The sequence below is a fragment of the Hippoglossus hippoglossus genome, chromosome 17 (assembly GCF_009819705.1).
Source record: "Hippoglossus hippoglossus isolate fHipHip1 chromosome 17, fHipHip1.pri, whole genome shotgun sequence".
Lineage (NCBI taxonomy): Eukaryota > Metazoa > Chordata > Actinopteri > Pleuronectiformes > Pleuronectidae > Hippoglossus > Hippoglossus hippoglossus.
The window spans coordinates 5,547,700-5,566,765 of NC_047167.1; the positions used below are offsets into that span (position 1 = coordinate 5,547,700).

At 43.2% G+C, this 19,066-nt stretch overlaps 1 protein-coding gene across 5 annotated transcripts in view; it reads left to right on the plus strand.

Annotated features, from left to right (window-relative positions):
• rnf220a (ring finger protein 220a) overlaps positions 1-18,154 on the plus strand; it is a 157,611-nt gene extending 139,457 nt beyond the window's left edge. For 3 of the 5 annotated variants that reach the window (XM_034613408.1, XM_034613409.1, XM_034613410.1), the window contains 3 exons: positions 7,430-7,541; positions 11,864-11,938; positions 15,805-18,154. In XM_034613408.1, the coding sequence (XP_034469299.1) occupies positions 7,430-7,541; positions 11,864-11,938; positions 15,805-15,876 (259 nt within the window). In that variant the 3' untranslated portion in view covers positions 15,877-18,154. Of the gene's footprint in view, positions 1-7,429; positions 7,542-11,217; positions 11,413-11,863; positions 11,939-15,804 lie in introns of all 5 variants that reach the window. The other 2 variants (XM_034613405.1, XM_034613406.1) reach the window with 1 other exon arrangement.
• The last annotated feature ends 912 nt before the right edge of the window (positions 18,155-19,066 follow it).

A 19,066-nucleotide genomic window follows, 5' to 3' on the forward strand; every position in this document is an offset into this window, starting at 1 on the left:
AAACAGATACTCTGCAAACACTCATGTCAGAAGATTGATTGAACATGAGGTGTTTATACAGATATGTTTTTTGTTTGATTATGGTTTGAATTTTGGAAGTCAGGATTTGGGGAAAAGCTTCTTATTGACAAAGTCTCTAAAGTTACATAAAATCATGAACCAAATTTCACATATATTAGCTGAAAACACACACACACACACACACACACACAATCCTATCCATTAGAACACATTGCATGTGAAAGGCCAGTGCTCTGTAATTTCCCTCATTTCCATCTCTTGATCCATATTCTGCAACAGGTAGACAATCTCTCTCTCACACACACACACACACACACACACACACACACACACACACACACACACACACACACACACACACACACACACACACACACACACACACACACACACACACACACACACACACACACACACACACACACACAATCAATCCCCTGCATTGGTAATCGAGGTCAGCTCATTGAGAGAAACTGGGATTTGTTTGATTGGTTGCTTTTGCATGTCTGGCATACTCTCCTATCCTTTTGCTCTATGCTATTGAAATGAATTACACAGAGACACTGAGAGGGAGCTGGGGTCAGGATTCTGTCGTCTACTTGTTGCCTTCAGTCTCAACTCCTGTGTTAAAATGATTTTATTTGTCCACCTGAATTTCCTCTTTAAAATGTTTTACCCTTTCCCTCCTCAGTCATTTCCTCAGGCAAAAAAAACCCCATTGGACTCCTGAGTCGCAGGCCACACTACCTGCTGACTAGTTAAATAAGGACAAAAATTGGTTATTGGTGGTTTAATGCGCACACACACTGTTTGTAATTGTAACCTGCACAGGTGTAGCTTTACATAACACATCTCCTTTCAGCACGAGATAAATGGTTCATTTAAGTGAATCAATCAGCCCCCAGTGGGCGTGTTTCACATATTAAATATCAGCAGAGGAGATAGTGGTGAATAAGCAGAGCAGCTTGAAGTGTATTGATCAGACACGGACCTGCAAGGCAAGAGCTGTGTGTGTGTGTGTGTGTGCGCTGAGTGAGGGGATGCATTCGATCATTTGCAGTGTGATCCTCCCTGTTTTACTTTGCATGGGTGCATCAGTGTGCGTTTGCTGGAGAGAAAGAGAAGTAGAGTGGTCTGTGTGAGAGGCAGTGGTCAGGCAGGTGCTTACTGGTACTAGACTAAATCACTGACAGCTAGTTTGTCACTGAAAAAAAGTGAGTCGTGTCCTCATGCTTCACAATTAGAGACACAGCCACATATTTAAACTGATTGTTAGCCAAGTTTTCTGAATGATGATGTAGTGAACATGTCATGTCGTCCATCTTTAAATACAGACCTTATTAATTGGATGTATCAGCTAGATGGAACCGACCCATATTGAATAGAGTTTCTTTGTCGATTTCAATTTCTGTTATGAGTCACATTTATTCAGTAAAAACAGGCCCTCAGTTGTGTTTTTAGTTCCATAGCAATTTGGATACAGATTTTAAATTTGATTAAAGGAAGAGAGAACTAACATTGGTTCTTTGAATCTTCTGTTATCCTGAGAGAAAATTTCAAAATAGGTATCAGAAGAAAAAGTTTTGCTCGGTTCTTCCCTTACAGGAAGTCACTTGATTTTTGAGTTTTAAGTCAAAGTTAAAATCCACCCGCGTAACAAGAGGAACATTTATATAACACTGGGCCATGGCAGGAGGTGATGAAGGTCCAAATGCCTAAATATCAAGTCGTCAGTTGGTAAATGCTTTCATTTGTTGGGACACACTAAGTGTTAAGACTCAAGATGTCCTACAATCTAGGGACCACAAGAGAGAGGCCCCCTTTCCTTTCAGCACAGACCACCAACTGTTGACCAAAAGGTAAAAAATAATTTAAGTATTCCCTTCTCTATTTAATACTGACTCATCTAAAACCCGACTCCACTTCATGTCAGAGGTGGATGACATCTTGGATCCGACTGATTAAATATCAGTGCTCTCAAACCACTCACTTGAGTTAGAGACATCTGTTTTTATGAAACGTTCCTGCCACAGGCCATAACTTACATCAAACTAATGTGGGTAAGTGTCTCATTTCTGGAAATAAGATCAATCTCTGAAGATTTCAATTAAATCTCTTGTACATCCTGTTGCTAAATTTCATGTTAAAAAAGTACTATAAATCTATTTCTCCTCAGAAAATCAGATCTCAGTACTTTGTCTGTGGCCTGGGTGCAGATGTTGGAACACAATGTAGTAGGTGAGGTCTTAGTGGCCACCTGGAGCAGAACAGGCCTTAATCTAAGTATCCATTTAAAAACGAGCCAACTAGATGCTGAATGATTGCATTGGAACAAGCAGTCAGCTGGCTGGAACAATTTCCTGCCTTACTCCTCTCCACTCGCTATAAATGCCTGTATTTGTGGAGCTTCTGTGCCCCTCCGTCCCCAAATGAAAATGAGATTTGTCTCCTTTCGTTACATTGATACATAGTGTGTGTGTGTGGCTTTGCGCAGGGCAGCGTTAGTGAAATCTCTGTCTCTCTGTCTCTCTCTCTGCCTCTGATCCCAGATGGGTAATGATCTGGTCGCCTCCCGGGGTGTCCTCGTTCCCCTGCTCATTCCCCTTCAAGATAAATGAGCGCACACACACACACACGCGCTTACATATACACGCACAATGCCTGAGACGCTCTTTCCCCTCCAAGATAAATGGCCCTTCCAATGCCGCCAATGCGATTGCTGCCAAATTTGGTGCTCCAGCTGGAACAATGCGGAGAGATTTCCATGTGGTTTCTGCAAATAATTGAATCTGTCCTCAATTTGGAAGTGATGAAGCTACATTTCTTATACCCCCGCCACACACACACACACACACACATACACACACTGCCCAGTCTCTGTCCCTTTCTTTTCCCTCTCTCCTTCTTCTCTTTACAGTTCTGTCTCTGAGCTACATCTCTCTTTCATTCTCCCTTCTTTCTCGTCTCTCTTTTCTTCCACTTTTTCCCCCCAAAAAAGTCCTTTCCCTTTTGCCATCTAAGACCTACATACACACATCGGTCTGAGGCAGGGGAAATCAATAGTGACTTAAATGTTTTATCATGGTGTGTCAGTGTAGTTAAGGCCTCAGTTAACAGGGTGCAGCAGAGAATGAGGCTCTGAAGAGATTTACCGCTGCTATTTTCACAGCACACACATGTGAGAAATATATTTTTCCAACCTGGCGTATAAAATGTTTGCTGGTATATGGTGCCAAAAGTTTTTTCAAAAATAATTGTAATGTTTTTTCATTTGTTTTTTCCTGTGTTGAGTGGGAGTCTGAGTGAAGCTGGGATGTAGGGAGACAGTAGATTAAGACACGGGGCTGATTGAGATGGATGGTAGGGGACCTCAGCTACAAATGCACACACACACTAATGAAATGAGAAATAGCCCCACACATGTTGGGGACAGAACACTAAATAAAGGGGAGGCAGAGTGATCTATCTCTGTGTCTGGCTTTCCAGCTTCCTTTTCGCTGTGGGATGACTTGAGATCAAAACATCCTGCAATTTCACTTTTTTTTTTCTACCACAAACATGTACATAGCTTTGAAAAAAGCTCTGTGGGGCAGCAACTTCAGCTGCTTTCAGACATGCACTGAACTCTGCAGTTTCTCCGTATTCTCTCCCGAGGAGGTGCATGTGTAAGCGGAAATGTCAGAGTGAGACGCTCCGCAGTTTCTGTGGACTTTCTCCGCCTGACCTCCTAGTATGAGGTCCGTGGAAATCCAGGAGAATTCAATGTGTGAACAGAGCAGGGGATCTGATTTGATAAGCTAATCACACCTCCTTGGACCCATGTTCATGGAAACATACAGTCACGCTGGCAATTAGCCAGGTCAGACTATTTTTGTCTAGTTCTTGACCCAGTAATATCTCACACTTATAACATGGCAATTTTTTCTAAGTCTGGATCCCAGAGTGAATTTCTGCAAAGGTTGCAAACCCCTGAGCCAGCCTAAATCAGTGATGCACACAAATGGCATAAAGGCCTTAAACTCAAGGATCTTTACTTGTGGTTCTTGCTGGTGGAGAGGCTGTTTATCTCTCTGTGTGTCACATTTAGCCCCAGAGAGTTGTCTTACTTTCCTTAGCCCTGCAAAATCATCCCGCTCTGCTTCGTACCTCCATTAAATCTTTGTTCCTCCTTCCCCTCCCCCTTCCCCTGTTGAGATAAATTAACGTGTCGTTTTATTGCATTGGGCATTTATACAACTTTTTAAATGTGGTCTTCTATAAATTAGTCATACTCAATGAATATTTAACATAGAGATAGAAGGGATAGCAGAGGAGAGGAGTGTAGGGAGCCAAGCAAATTTATATTGATCTTTTTTTAAGAGTAATTTAGGGTAAAACTTTTTTTCTGTCTCCGTTCTTTCGGACAAGGAAGGAGAACCCATCGGAGGGGTTTTGTTGATTAAGCGACAGAGGGATTTATTGGAGCTGATAAAAGAATGAGAATGCATTCTTTGAGGGACAACCCCCAACCAGTCCCATCCAGGCCAGAGTCCACTGCTGCTTTATAAGCAAGCAGGCTAATCAAGGCTAAATGGCTTTTTACAAGCTCAGGACTTATAAGAGGAGAGGGTAAAGCGGTTTATAGGGCATAGAGTGGCAAGTCAGGCTAGCAGTCCCAAATAGTATTTTATAGACACAGGATGGTGAGGGGGTTACAGGAGGAGTTAGATGGTCAATGTTTCTCTGAGACCTTGTGGAAGTAGCAGAACCTCCTGCTATATGTGGTGGCAGGGTGACTTGGTGCTGAGAGATGGAGTTCTTCAAGTCCCTTTGACAAACATTCAACCTGCCGAAATATTGCTAATAAAGACTAGTCCTGAGCAGCCACAGTGACGCTGCTCTATTGGTCCTGGCCATGTATATAAAGATGGACGGCTTATATGCTATTCCTCCCGCTATTCAGAAATGAAGCCAAAATATCCTGGATATGAACGCTGCCAATCTTGCGGCAATCACGTGATTTGGAGCCAGAGCCCAATGTGACGATCATTTGGCCAATGTCCAATCCTAAAAGATGGAGAAGCTAGAACCAGAAAACGTCTGGTGTCTAATCATTGCAGCTCTTGTCAGTTGCACAGTTAATCAAATCCTAATCATGATTTTCTTATTAAATATCAGGACATTTAGGTCCTGGACCCTAAAACTTCCATTTTAAATACTTGATATTTCACAGCCAAACTGGTCGGGGTCCAGGTCAGAAGGCTGAACAACAAAACTTTTCTGCTCAGCTGCACAAATCATGTTAACACCGGGTTGTTTGAAGACATCCGATGGCCGTGCAAACCTGTAATGTCTCATTTTAATTTCATCTTTAATTTAGTACAACAGTTAATCATTTTAATGAGCTTGTTTGAGGACAATAATCTGAGAAATACGACGTGAAACTTTAGCAAAATATGAAGAGACAAAAACCTGCTTCTAAGGTGGAAATTGAGAATGTCAAACCTTGTTTCGTTTCCAACTGTAGCCTTAGCTGTTTGAGGATGCAGCAAATGAAGCCATATCCATAGGACACACACACACACACACACACACACACACACACACACACACACACACAGCCACTTATAATTCCCTTTTGCACTCATCCTCCCTTCCCGTTCTGTGCTTGTCCTTCCCCATCCAGATCAATACCATAGATCAGCCAGCTATCAGGCTGCAAAATGACCACATCACCATAAACACACACACTCCTTTTAACACGCATACACACACACACACACACAGCCACACTGCGTGAATCTTTCTAGAGAGCGAGTGAATGGCTATAATAAACACCGGCTGGCTTGTGCGGCCTCGTCTCCCCGCGCCAAATCATCATCATCAGCGCTGCGGTCTGTGCGTCGGCTGTATTGATTTACTTATGGCTGCTTCATATGCTATTGGACAGTGTTAAATGCTGTTGGACAGTGTTAAATGCACATTTTCTGCGATCATGCCACACATTAATCAGAGGCTGTTGGATGCAGAAAGAAAAGCGAGGAGAGCGGATGGAATGGAAGGAAGGAGTTAGAGGAGAGGGAGATGAAGTTAGGGAGAGGGAGATGAAAGGAACAATGTGAGGAGGAGAGGAAATAAAGAGGAAAGGAAATACATTTTGAGGGATAGACAGACATCAGGGTTGATATGAAAACATAGCAGAGAGATGCAGAGGATGGAAGTGGAACATGAGATCACAGAAAAAGACGACAGGGCATTTAAGTTTACGTCAGAACCAGGCGACAAATAGTGGTTAAAAAAAAGGCGGCGTTCAAGGGTGGTGGGAGGGGGTGGAGTTGTAAATCTGTGGTAACATAGGGCCTTTGGGGATACAGCTGTGTTAAATAGGAGGATGTCATACTATACTGTATATTGGAAACGGAGAGTAAAAGAAAGGATGGGAGACTTTAAAGGTAGCCTGTGAGGCTGCATAGAGAGAGAAGGTAAAGACAGAGGAGTTCAGTAGAGACGTGTCGTACTACACAGTAGACGCACAGTTTTCTCTCCAAGCCCGAACTCCTCCCAAACCTAACGTCACCCTGGATTTTTGTGTCCGAACCCGCTCTGGTCTCAATGTTTTCTGTGATAACAGGAATGTGCAGCATAATAAAAAAAAGTAGATGGCCCAACCAACGTTATGAAACCCGACACAAAACCCAAATATCAATTCAAGATATTTGTCCAAACCCGGCACCAACTGAATAAGACACAACAGCATTTTCTGATCACCTTAACCTGAATACGGTCATAATTGGAATAAGCCATAATATGACGTAGAGCAGTGGTTCTCAAATGGGGGTACGTGAGATTTTTTTTTTATATATTTAAAATTAGCATCCATTCAAAAATCCTTTAAAAATAGTTATTTAATAAATATTCAATAAAATATAAGTGTTTAATAAATCAGACACTGATGCCACAGCGCTGTGTATTTTTCAACCAAAAATGCTTTGCGCTGGTTAGGGGGTACTTGGCTGAATTTTTTTTCACAGGGGGTACATAACTGAAAAAAGGTTGAGAACCACTGACGTAGAGTATACCGACTGTCGTCGTATAATGCAGACTTAATTAATTATATAATATGGATTTTATTACTATGTAAGCGACATCGACACACTTACGAACTACTTGATGACACATGTCCTGGGAATGTGAATGGAATACTCTGTTTACAACTCAAGCTCAACCACTTTATAGTTAATGACATGAGTTTGCTTCGTTGTAGTTTTTTGTAAAACCGCGTGAGAGAGAGTGTAGATGCAGCCTGACTTGACCTTGTCTGGAGTTGCCGGTGTGGAATTTGACACAGTCCCAGAGCTGCCTGTTTGTCTTTTAGTGTTGCACCTAAATGAACCTTTCTCTGTTTCTCTCGTCTCTTCCTCTTCTCCAGGGTAACGGAGGAGGAGTCCACGGCCACCACCATGGAGGCTCTGAAGGCTCGAATCCGAGAGCTGGAGAAGCAAATACTGAGAGGAGACCGATACAAGTGTCTCATCTGCATGGTGAGCATCAGCACCTTCACATGAACGTCCTCCGTCTCGGCACATCAAACCTTCACAGAGGTGTTGTGCTTCTTGTCAGATGGCACAACATCTAGCATTTCTAAAACTTCCTGCTGTACCATAAATAAGTAGGTTGATAGTTTTGCCGGTCAGTGCTTTTCGTAGCTGATGTCACATTATCCCAGAGGAAAGCTTCCAAGGAGGATGTGTCTGTCCCCCTATTCTCCAATATATTTCCACAGATGCTATGTCCCAATTCAGTGGCTGACTCCTCCCCAAGTATCACCCATGTATGTTCACATTCACAGTGTGTCTGCGAACCGAATATTAATATTGTTAAGTTTTTGTGCCCTTTGAGGAATGTTCACATGTAGAATGGCAACCCAACACCATTATGCCACGTGATGTCAGAAACTCTAAGTATCTCACTGCATGCCATGCAGGAGTTTAAAGGAAGTTTCTGTCACTCCTTGTGACCATGTGGACACATTGTACTTTACATGTATTTTATGTAAGGTCATCAATCACTGACAATTTCAAGTACACTTAACTTTATTTGTATAGCACCAAATCACAATATACATGATCTCAAGGCACTTAACATAGTAAGGTCAAAACCAAACAGTTTCCACAATATCACAATGTTGTGATATTCGTTTTAGTGTCCATTAGGCAAAAAATATCTCATTTGTGGAGGAGATGCAGATTCTTCCAAATGATCCACTCTCCCTCTGTGGATTCAGACCCTGAATAGGGACACATCACTGGAAATAATCTTTCATTCTTCTTGTGCTGGGTGCAAGTTATACAGAACTTTGCCCACTTTACTCACTTACTGTTCATCAAGCGAAAATCCATTCAGTTTTTTTTTCGACTTTGACCAAATTACAAATCTTGGTTGGTTGGTGTATCCTGTTGTCTGCTGGATACGTCTGCATGTCATTCCTTTAGTTTCTTGATGTGTTGGTAGCTTTTCACTGTGTGGGTGCTGCTGGTGTTGTGTTACCGTTGTGTTTTTGTGGTGCTTCTTGCTCTTGCATGGCTTTGAAAGTTGACAGGGTTGTCTGCTGGCAGAATGGTTTCCAGTGCTGATTGCTTCACACCAGCATCTGAAAAGCTTCAGATGTAGAATGTGAATCTACCTTTATTTAAATAATACATTATCTCCATGACAATGCAGTGCAAGTAAAAGGTCAATTCTGCACCAACTCTGACACACAGCAGCTGGAATCATAAAATGGAGGAAGTAGCACAGCATTGTAAAGTGAAACAATGCTCCTGTGCCTCACAGCTTGTATAAGTGATTGATTGGACTCGCAGATCAATGATATGAGCCGCATGTCGTTCCTTGACAATATCAGGCAGAACAAGCGACATCGTCAATATCTCTGTTCATCAGATGCTTGAGGTGTGACTGGACCTGCACCACCCCCTCCACATTAGTGCTTGCATTCCCCACTTTGTGTCAGGTACCCATCCTGTCATCCTTCAATTTTGTGGACAGTGCAGCGTCGGCATCTTGTGCTTGTGTGTGTGTGCGTGTGTTTGTGTGTGTCTGAGGGAAGTGGGTAATTACCGACGCCTGCGCTTCCTAAAGGTCGCCGGGTGCCCGAGGTGACACAGAGGGCAAGGCACGGCGATCGATCACTCACTGCGCCATAGACACGAGGCTCCTCTCTGCTCATCTGTCACTGTCCCACGTCTCCCACTCACACACTCAGGCACACGGAGAAACGCACACAAGACGTCTCATCCGTCTCTGTCTGTCTTTTAACCTGTCGCCGCACTCCGTCCCTGTCACCATGCGTCTGATCTTAAAGTCATCCGATCACTCTCGCTAGCAAGTGTCAGAGAAGCCAGAGGTTTCCATCTGCACCCTAAACACTTGGACCAGATTACACTGAGCACTGCCGTCAAGTCTTTAACACGTGACCTGTCAGGTTGTTGTTATGGATCATAACTTGCAGATGCTCAGGTAGTTGAATGTGAGTGGGAAACAAGTGCTCTTCTGCAGTAGCTAAGTTGTTTCAAGTTGTCTGTTGTCCTCTCCTGCCTGTGGAGCGAGCTCAGTGCTGCGCTTCAGTCCTGTCAGTAGATGTCTACCCCCATCTACTGGTCATTTATAGAAGGATCATTCAAATTTGTCTTGTTTAGACGTGAGAAAGTATTCACTAAATTAGAGGCACTATTTTTAGTGTTTATTTATATAGCAGATTTCACATGACAAGCATAGACTCAATGTGCCACAAGATAAAAGGAAAGATACAAAACAAATACATGACACGATGGAACATGTGAGTTGAAAAAATGTGTAAAATATAGGGATATTTATATATATATATATTTAAGTGAATTTTAAAATGAATGAAATAGAATGAAATTATCAAATCAGATAAAAACAAATATGACATGAAACATTATAGTGAAAATGGAGAACAATAAAATATTATTCAAAAGGAAAGCAGCAAAAACATTGATTCAGCAATAAATAAAATTGGTGTACCCTTTAACCACACCCTACCTTAGTTTGCTTTTAAAATAAGAAATCATTGTTGCCGACCTTAACACTATCAACACAATAAATATCATTCGTTATTTCAATGACTGTCCAGGTGACAAAAATGGTGAATGACATATAACAATATTCTTTTAATGTTCAGCTTTCCCCGTAGAATGAATTCAATCTATAGTGGAAGCAGGAGATGCACATGGACGCAAAGGTTTCTGAGTGACAGGGACACAGACTTAAGAGTGAAAGATTAGTTCTCATATGAGAGAGAACTGCATTACATGTCACTTGCATTTACACGTAAACTGAGCTCTGAATGTCTGCCTGGATGGATTTATGGACGATAGCGCGAGCGTACACGCTGCCAGTTGCGCTGCATACAGCAATGCAATGCAGCAACGCAGGAAAACACCAAGTTAGAGATCTCTTTTGTTATTATGTGTAAAAAGACTTTGGTTCATTATGAAACTCTGGCGGGACAAATTAAAATAGGGCTTGCCACCACAGTGTAGACAATTAATGGGAAAAGTTACGTTGGAAGACTACACATCTTTAACGTAAACCATGATTCAAGGTATACTTTGAAGGAAAGTTGTTCTTAATCAAAGTTCAACTGAATTTGTGGGTTTAGTGTAGCGGTATAATACAACTTAGTGTCACAGAAAGAAAAGGTGTCACGGAATTTCTAATAAAGGCTGCACTGCAATGGCAATTCCTGATGTACTAAATTCTTGGTTAGGTCCAAAAGAAAAAGAAAAAACTAACTAAGTTAGGCAGGTAGGCGTTTGTCGCAGTTAGGACATATATGACATATGCTCCACCTACATGTACTTTTACCTACGCCTCGAAATCTATCAAACTGTGAGGTGTGTTGATGTGACGTTTGATACAGCTCGCCAAAGTACACGTATATACATACTTCAGTCATATGAACATAATGTGTAGGTACTGTACGTTTTGTGGGCTGAATCCTTACAGTGGTTGCCTGGCCGTCACTGGTGCACGCTCTTATATCTGTGTGAGTGGTTCAGCGTGTTTTGTCCACACGCGTGTTCGTGTTGCACTGCGGTGTGAATGCGCGCAATCAGTTCAAGCCCGGCACTGTGATCGATGCCACCTTTCGCCCCCCCTCTCCTCTTCCCACATCCACTCCCTCCCCTTCCGCAGAGGAAGCCTGCTATCCAGTTAGGTGCAGAGATCAAGAGCCTAGGGGCGTGGCCAGGGCCCCGGCCACTGGCCAGTGAGGTCAGAGAGCGGCAGCCTAAGTCCCTCCCCCTCGGCCTGTACTGCCTGTACAGGGGCCTTGTGATTGGTGGCTACGGCAGCGGCATAAAGAGGCTCCTCCCACAGCCCCTACGGAGGGTAAGGCACTCCCTCCCCCACTTCCCTCTTCCTCCTCCCCCTCCTCCATCTCTCCGTTCTTTTCGAGAGGAAAAGAGAGGAGCGCCCATCAGGATGGGTTCAATCATGGTTTTCTCCCTCATCTTCTCCTCTGCTTGCTCCCCTCTGTTTCTGCTTGTTGCCTGCCCCATGTCGTATCCGTGTGCGTGTGTTTGACATGCAGGTTACCGGTTCATTGCCCCCCCCCCCCCCCCCCCCCCATGCTGCCTTGCTCAGTGGTTCTGTGGCTGCTGGCTGTGTCGTTTGCTGGTTAGTGGTTTGATAATGTTGGTTGGTCAGGAAATGTGCAGTGTTGTTCTGGTTGTTGCTCACTGGCATGTGTGTGTGTGTGTGTGTGTGTGTGTATGTGTGTGAGTGCCCCGTGGATTTGGTTTAATTCCTTCTTTCCTTTCTTTCTTTTTCTTTTTTGTAGGACTCCTACACGATGCCGCTCACCTCCATCCAGTGCTGGCACGTCCATTGTGAAGAATGCTGGCTCAGGACTCTGGTATGCACTAACTCTCTCTCACAAGACACACACACACACACACACCGGGCAGCTCCTCACGACATGTAGTTATTGCAGCCTCATTTCATAGTCAGTGAGTTTCTGTGTTCATGCCCCAAAGGGAGGAACTAAAATGGAAATATTCCCCAAGTGACCTGTTCTCTCACTGCGTGGGTGCACACACACACACACACACACACATACACACACACACACACACACACACACACACACACACACACACACACACACACACACACACACACACACACACACACATCCAGGCAATGCAAACAATTCCAGTTCTCAGCAAGGGAAGCTTAGATGGAATGGCCCCCAAAAGGCTTGTTGGAATAAAGTGGTCAACTCAAACCTCCAATGAGTTCTACATAGTGCCTCAGGTCTCACACTCACACACACTCACACACACCACAGTGGTCTTGTTGGTTATTAGTTAGTCTAATACATTCAGTAGTGTGTAATTAGCTGGTGCTAATGTGGTAAATGGAGCACAGAGGAAAAGCAGTGTTCCTGCTGGAGGAGGATAAACAGACTCCTCAGTGGATTCTCTCATTTCTTTACAGTTTCCTCCTCCGTTTCTCTCCACCTTCTTTAATTCTGACTCATTTCCAGTTTTACCTCAGTGCACTTACTTTATCTCTTGTTCACCATCTCTTTTCTCCTTCATGCCTCTTCCTTCTCACTTGCACACTTCGTTGACTTTTGACGCACACAGGGCAAAATTATTAACAAGCCTTTCCCTTCCATTAGCTCCATTCAATGTTATACTTTCAATTAACTTTACACTGGAAGCATAATTATAGGCCCAAATACAAAGACAAGCGAAAGGGTTTGTGGATGAAGGATTCAAATACGTTGCAATTAGTGAGCCTCGTTCATGACATTGATGCTCCCGAGGCGATGAATCTGGATCCTTCCATCTCTTGATGATCTTCAAACGATTTATAACATCCAAAAGTTTCCAACATTTAAGTTCATGGGTGAATGCCCCAGAAGCTAATGAGGTTATTCCCATCAGCCCCCTTCATGCTTTGAGCTGCAGAGTGGGACTGTATGACCCCTCTAGCAGTAAAGATCAGAGAACATCAAAATCTCTCCCCATTTTTCACCTGTTACAGCCTCAGGAAATGTTTGGGTCAGTGTTGATTGATATTTGTTAGAGCAACAAAAATATGAAATATCACGTTGAACGTTATACTAATTCAGCTCATGCATCCAATTTAAGATCAATACTGATTCATAAAGAAATTAATTCTCTACAAATAAAACGTAAACGTAAAGCTTTCTTTCTTTTCTTCACTTTTTTAAAAGCGAGACGGTGAGAAAAAGTTCTTGATTGAGACCCATTGTCTCCATTTGCCAAGTACCTGTGTGCGTGTACGTGCAGGCATGTGTGCATGTTTGTGCGCACGTGTGCATGCTGCCGTCACTGGCCTAATATCGAGGACATAAAACTCTTAGCCTGGAGACAGCTATAAAAGTGGGAGAGCACAACCTGATCAAAGTAAATGCCTGGGAATCTAGTTAACGTCAGCCCAGCCCCTCACCGCTTTAATGAGCAAGGCAGCTGGAGCACAGCGTGACAGGCGCACACACCCACACACACTTACCGACCGCAGCAAACGGGAGTACAGAGCTCTGACAGGCGAGGAAACAAACAAGAGGAGGGCCCCCTCTCACCGTGCAAGAATGAAGAACACTTCTTTTTAGTGTGCTGTGAATATGGCAGGTTTCTCTTTGTCAGGGACAGTTCTGAGTTTTTTTTTACATTCCTCAGGACACATGAGAGAATTTCATGTTTTACTAATTAATCTCCTCACATTTATCTGTTCAGCCGTGTTTCCCATGTTCACTTGGTGTTCAGACCAGTTTAGATAGAAACCAGACTGTTCATCTGTTCATGGGGACATACATGTGTTAATTATACGACGCCGGGGAAACCCTCACTACCACCACCACCACAAAAACAGTAAAAGACATGTGTCGTCAATGTGATTGCACAATCCAACACTCAGAAACACATGGCCAGTGGCAGGCTCACAGCCGCTGTCAACATCCGGTGAGTTACACTAATAAAATCCTGTAGCTGTGTGCAGCGCTATTTGCTGCATGTTTGCTCGCGATGTTGTCAATAAAGTTTTCGGGTTAGGGTTAGTTTTAGCTGCAGTTGTGCACATTGCAGTTCTCTCTCACGCGAGCTACGCAAGCTTTTCTTTCGATCTTTGGTCTGTGTACCTGTCGCTCAAAATCTGTTGTGTGTGAGAGCAACGTTGGTGCACATGCACTCCTGCTACCACCATAGATTCAATAAATTCTGTGGGAAACACTGCAGAGAAAGGGAAAGAAAATTCCTAGATCTACCCATTCAGTTGGATCCACACCAAATCTTTCCTGATCTATACCACATCCTCCTTACAAGTTTCGTGATAATCTGCCCAGTAGTTTTTATGTAATACTACACACAGACAAACAAAATGAAAATGAACCTACGTGGCGGACATAACTAATCGCTAGAGCTCTACCGAGGTTTTTCTCCCTTATTTTACAACTTTGAAATAAAGCTGGTTATTGGGTGCTGAATGAAATGTGTCTCTAGCACCAACTACGACACAGACATGTTTATTTTCTTTTAAGTAATGTTGGTGGCTTCACAAAAACTTGCCAATGGTAAATATGTTTCGCTGGTATAAGAAAAATAACAATCAAAACCCACCCTATCATAGAAACCTGTTTGCATTTATTTTAAACCACATGAAGGATCCCAGACTTTTCTCCACATCTTCCACCCTTTCTCCTCTTTTCTCCTTTCTTCTCCTCCACACCTTTCCTCCTCCTTCATTCTCTCTTGAACCCTGACAAGACTGTGTTTGAGTTCTCTGGAGCCAACCTCAGTCCCCCTCTGTACGTGTTCACCCTTTGGACCCACTTTGTCTGTCTAACCAGTCCAAACAGCTTATTGAGGGACTAACAGGAAAAGAAGCCTGTAAATCTTTGGTGTCAGATGAACCTGAGCATTTTTGACCAGCAGGGATTTGTACGGGGCAGGGGCTCCTGTTATGTGATCTCTAAATTCTGTTGTACCTGTGTTAAATATCGCACATGCAGCATTTCCTTCGGCAAAGACTCTTAGACACTTTTCTAGTGAACGTTCAGCTCCATAAGTCAGGAACAGAAGAGGAGGTTGTGAACTAATTTCCTACAACTTAAACAAGCCATACGCCTGCAAAGTGTTACTCGTAGTTTGACATTTACATTCATTCATTCATCTGTTACCAATGCAGAAACAGAACAGTGGAAGCTGTGAGCAATCAGCCTGCATCCAGGAGTTAGCAGCCAGCTAACTCCACAGAGGTGGAGGACAGTGGTGGAGACCACCCAGTCAGAGTGTTGTTACACTGTCAGCCCTGTGCTGCATATTATCACCTGCTGCTTTACTGCTGATGGCAAACTATCAAAGCAGTGCAGAGGGAGAGGGAAGACCATGCTGACAACAGGCAGCTTTAGATTCACATGGCAGGAGGAGGCACAGTAGTGGGGGTTTTCCTGGCTGAAAATACGGCAGGGGTGGTATTGAGCGCTTCCGATTTTGTATGCCTGATTTGTTTCATCAAGATTCATGAATTCCTTTCTAAGAAATTGGTGAAAATGTCAAAAAGTTAAATTCTTCTTCATGACCCATACCACATTCTGTCATGTTTGGTGGTAATCCATCCGGTAGTTTTTGTGCAATGCAGCTAACTAATAGACAACCAAACACAGATGACAACATGATCTTCTTAGCGGAGGAACTTACGGAGTCATTTTCATAACAACCAAACTAACCATTGTGTCTCTTTCCATCACAGGGGAACAAGAAGCTGTGCCCACAGTGCAACACCATCACCTCACCCGGAGACCTGCGGCGTGTCTACTTGTAAAGAGCACCCTTGCCCCCCTCCTGCGCCTCGTCATCCTTCCAATCCATTCTGCCATTTTGGATTTCATCACCCGCCCTGTTGAACGCCATTTATTTTCTCACTCTCTCATGGCCTGGATCGTTGTTCAAACCCCCATCAGAGAGTGTCCAGAGACACAAGACTCTGCTCAATGGAAACTGGTTTGCATAAATGACTGAGCAGCACTCACTGACTCTCTGGCTGCATGGCCACGCATTAAAAAAATGAAAACCTAGACTTGTTTCCTCTGCCTGACTAACACGACTCCCCTCTAACTGTAACGTGGGGAATCGTCCACTGAAGGACTATGAAGTCAGTGGAGACGCCCAGCACCTGGCGATGCCCTTCTGAGACACGGAGGCTTCACGCTGCTGGAGCTGGACCCTAAAGAACTTCTAACTGCAGAATATAAAGACTTCTTTGTCCCCCCCCTCTCTCTAGCTCTTCTTCAACATTTCAGTAGCGCTGGACAAACATGCTCGACCCTGAAGTCTTGACAGAAATCTTCTTTTTGTTTTTTTCGTTCTCTGTCCCAGAGAGAGAACTCTAGCTTCATGCCCCTGTTGCTTAAGAGAATTTAAAAAAGGGCCACTAAAACTGAGCTTTGAACCAAACTGAGAAGAACCTGACAACCTTGAAAAAGAGATTGACCCTTTTCTCTCTTCCACCTCTTCTTCTCGCGGGCCCTTCCCTTCCCTCTTCCCTTTTTCGTGGTGTTCTAGTGAAGTAAACCAAAATTTCTCCCCCTCCAAGATGCAGTGCAAGCACATGTAATATAGTTCTATGTATGTTTACAATGTTGAGTGTAAATGACATAGAGTTCACACACATACACACACACACACAAACGTACACACACAGATGCAAACACAGTCTCAAGTTACCATCAGACACACACTGACGTATAATATCAAAGTCCTGTTTTTAGTTGGAAGGGTTTGGGACTGATGTTTGGGGGGGAAAAAATGGCTCGAATAAAAGAAGCCTTCTGTATTTTTAAGAAAAAAAGACGATTTGAAGAGCCGTTTAAAGTTTTATTTCACTGTACAGGAATAAAAAAAAGTTAAGTAAATAATAAACAGCTCGAGACTAGATGGTGAAGATGTAGGTGGTGTAGGAGATTCCTCTTGCCCAAAGTTTCCTGCAAACGAGCAGAACGATGGAACTGCTGTTTTAGTTGCAACGTCCAACTGAGCCGCTTCTTTTTTTTTCCCTTTTACCTTCACTCCTGCTTCCTCCCGGTCGGAGTAACAACAACATGCTCAGATCATAGTCTAGACACGTTTTGTTTTACCTGTCTCAAAATAAAGCTTTCCCCCATTATTCTCATACTGCTATGCTGCAAAAAAAAAAGGTCCCCAAAATGGCATCCGTTATGGGCAGGTTCTTTTCGTAAGTTATAACAGCAGAGGGACGTCGATGGAAAAAGAAGGCTGAACTGGCAACCTCAACATTTTCCTCCCTCCCTCTACGGCGGCAGCGGCCGAGGTGGTGGTGTGCTTTTGTGTTCGTAAAAACTATGTATTCTGTGACGTCTGTATTGTTGTAAGAAATGCTGAGAAAAAAACCCGAGAAAAAAAAAGAAAAAATAAAAGTTTTCGAAATTCCACGAGTGGTCCTGTTAACACAACCTGGGTGGTAAAATAAGACATAGTGAAGAAAAATGTTGCTGTGTTCACTGGAAGAAAAAAAAAAAAAAAAAAAGGAGGAAGACGGCCTTAATGCTAAAGACACACATTCTGTTCATGTGCATTTTTAATAGATGGTGTGTCATCTCAGTGTCGGTGTTCACTCTCATGAGACTTTTGATTTTCTGCATCTGAAGTTGATCATCTCCATCCTCTGTGAAATAATGTAAACGGGTTAAACATCCTTTGTTTGCCTTCAGAAAGAAACGGGATCCTTCTGTGAATAATTCCAGGGGCGAGAAAAGCATGAGTAGATCAGCCGTGACAGCTGAGCTCACCTCTACTCATGAACCTGTTTCCTCTTCGCTCTGTCCCCTCTGGGTGAGCTCACTGTGTAGTCACACATCCGGCTAATGGGTGAAAACATTGAGGAGGAGAAAAGGGGATGTGATGCTGCGTTCGCGTTGTGATTGCTCTGATCTTCCGTTGATTCGAACCTGCCCCAAAGATGACAAGTCGCACAAGAGGCTTGTGTCGGAACTAATTTGTGTCTTGTATATTCTTGGAAATGGTACATGTCTTTCCCGTTTGTAAACTACATTTGACATTAATTAAATGATTGTAAATCTCAATCGACCCTCCGCTGGCTTTTCTTCTTTCAATCCGCCCTCACTGTTGCCAATGCATGTGTGCCAAGGAAACAACTCAGTTTTTTCTTTTTCTTTTATTGTGTTCAGTCGTTGGGAGTGTTTTATTATTCTTCCATTGTTGGAAATTATAACCTTGATGCAGCTCAGTGGGGTTTCTTGGATGCAGGAGAAATATCACAACCTAATGAGTTACCATTTATATTGAGTGTTCACTGAGGCGGTGACGTCCAACCTTCCTGCCTGATGTACTCCCACAGACCAGGGAGGTGGACTCCCCCCATCGAGACCACACACCATGTTCACCATGTGTCCAAATGTGAGGATTTTATTTAACAACACATGAAAGTGGCTATTGTTATTGTGTGTGTGTGTGGCAGGGGGGTTGTCTAATGATACTAGAGCCACAGTTCTTCACTATTTCCAATAATTTAAGCAATTTCAAAACCTTTATCACAATAACATTAACCTATTTTAAAAAATGGAATCTACTTCTTTAAAACTAGCTAAGCTTCTCTGCTTGGTGAGCTAGTTTCCATGCACTCTAAAGCATGATATGTAATGTTCAGGAGTTATATTGGTCTATATATTGTTTAATCTTTTAAATTAGGTGAATTAGGCTTTTATATATTTTTTTCTCATACACCTCTGGCAACAGCTGCTGTATTCCCTCAGCCTCCTTGATTGCTTGAAACTACTGCACTCAGGTCCACAATTCAAACTACAACAGCAGCACACTCGCATCATGAACCAGTACTGGCTTTAAATGTATCCTGTGGAGTTTCTATATTTTTAGTTGATCTCCAGTTTGTTTGGCTCATGCATGAATGAGCATCTCAGTGGCCATTGCTGCTGCCAATAGTTTGACACCAGTCACCTTTATATGCTTTTTTCCCT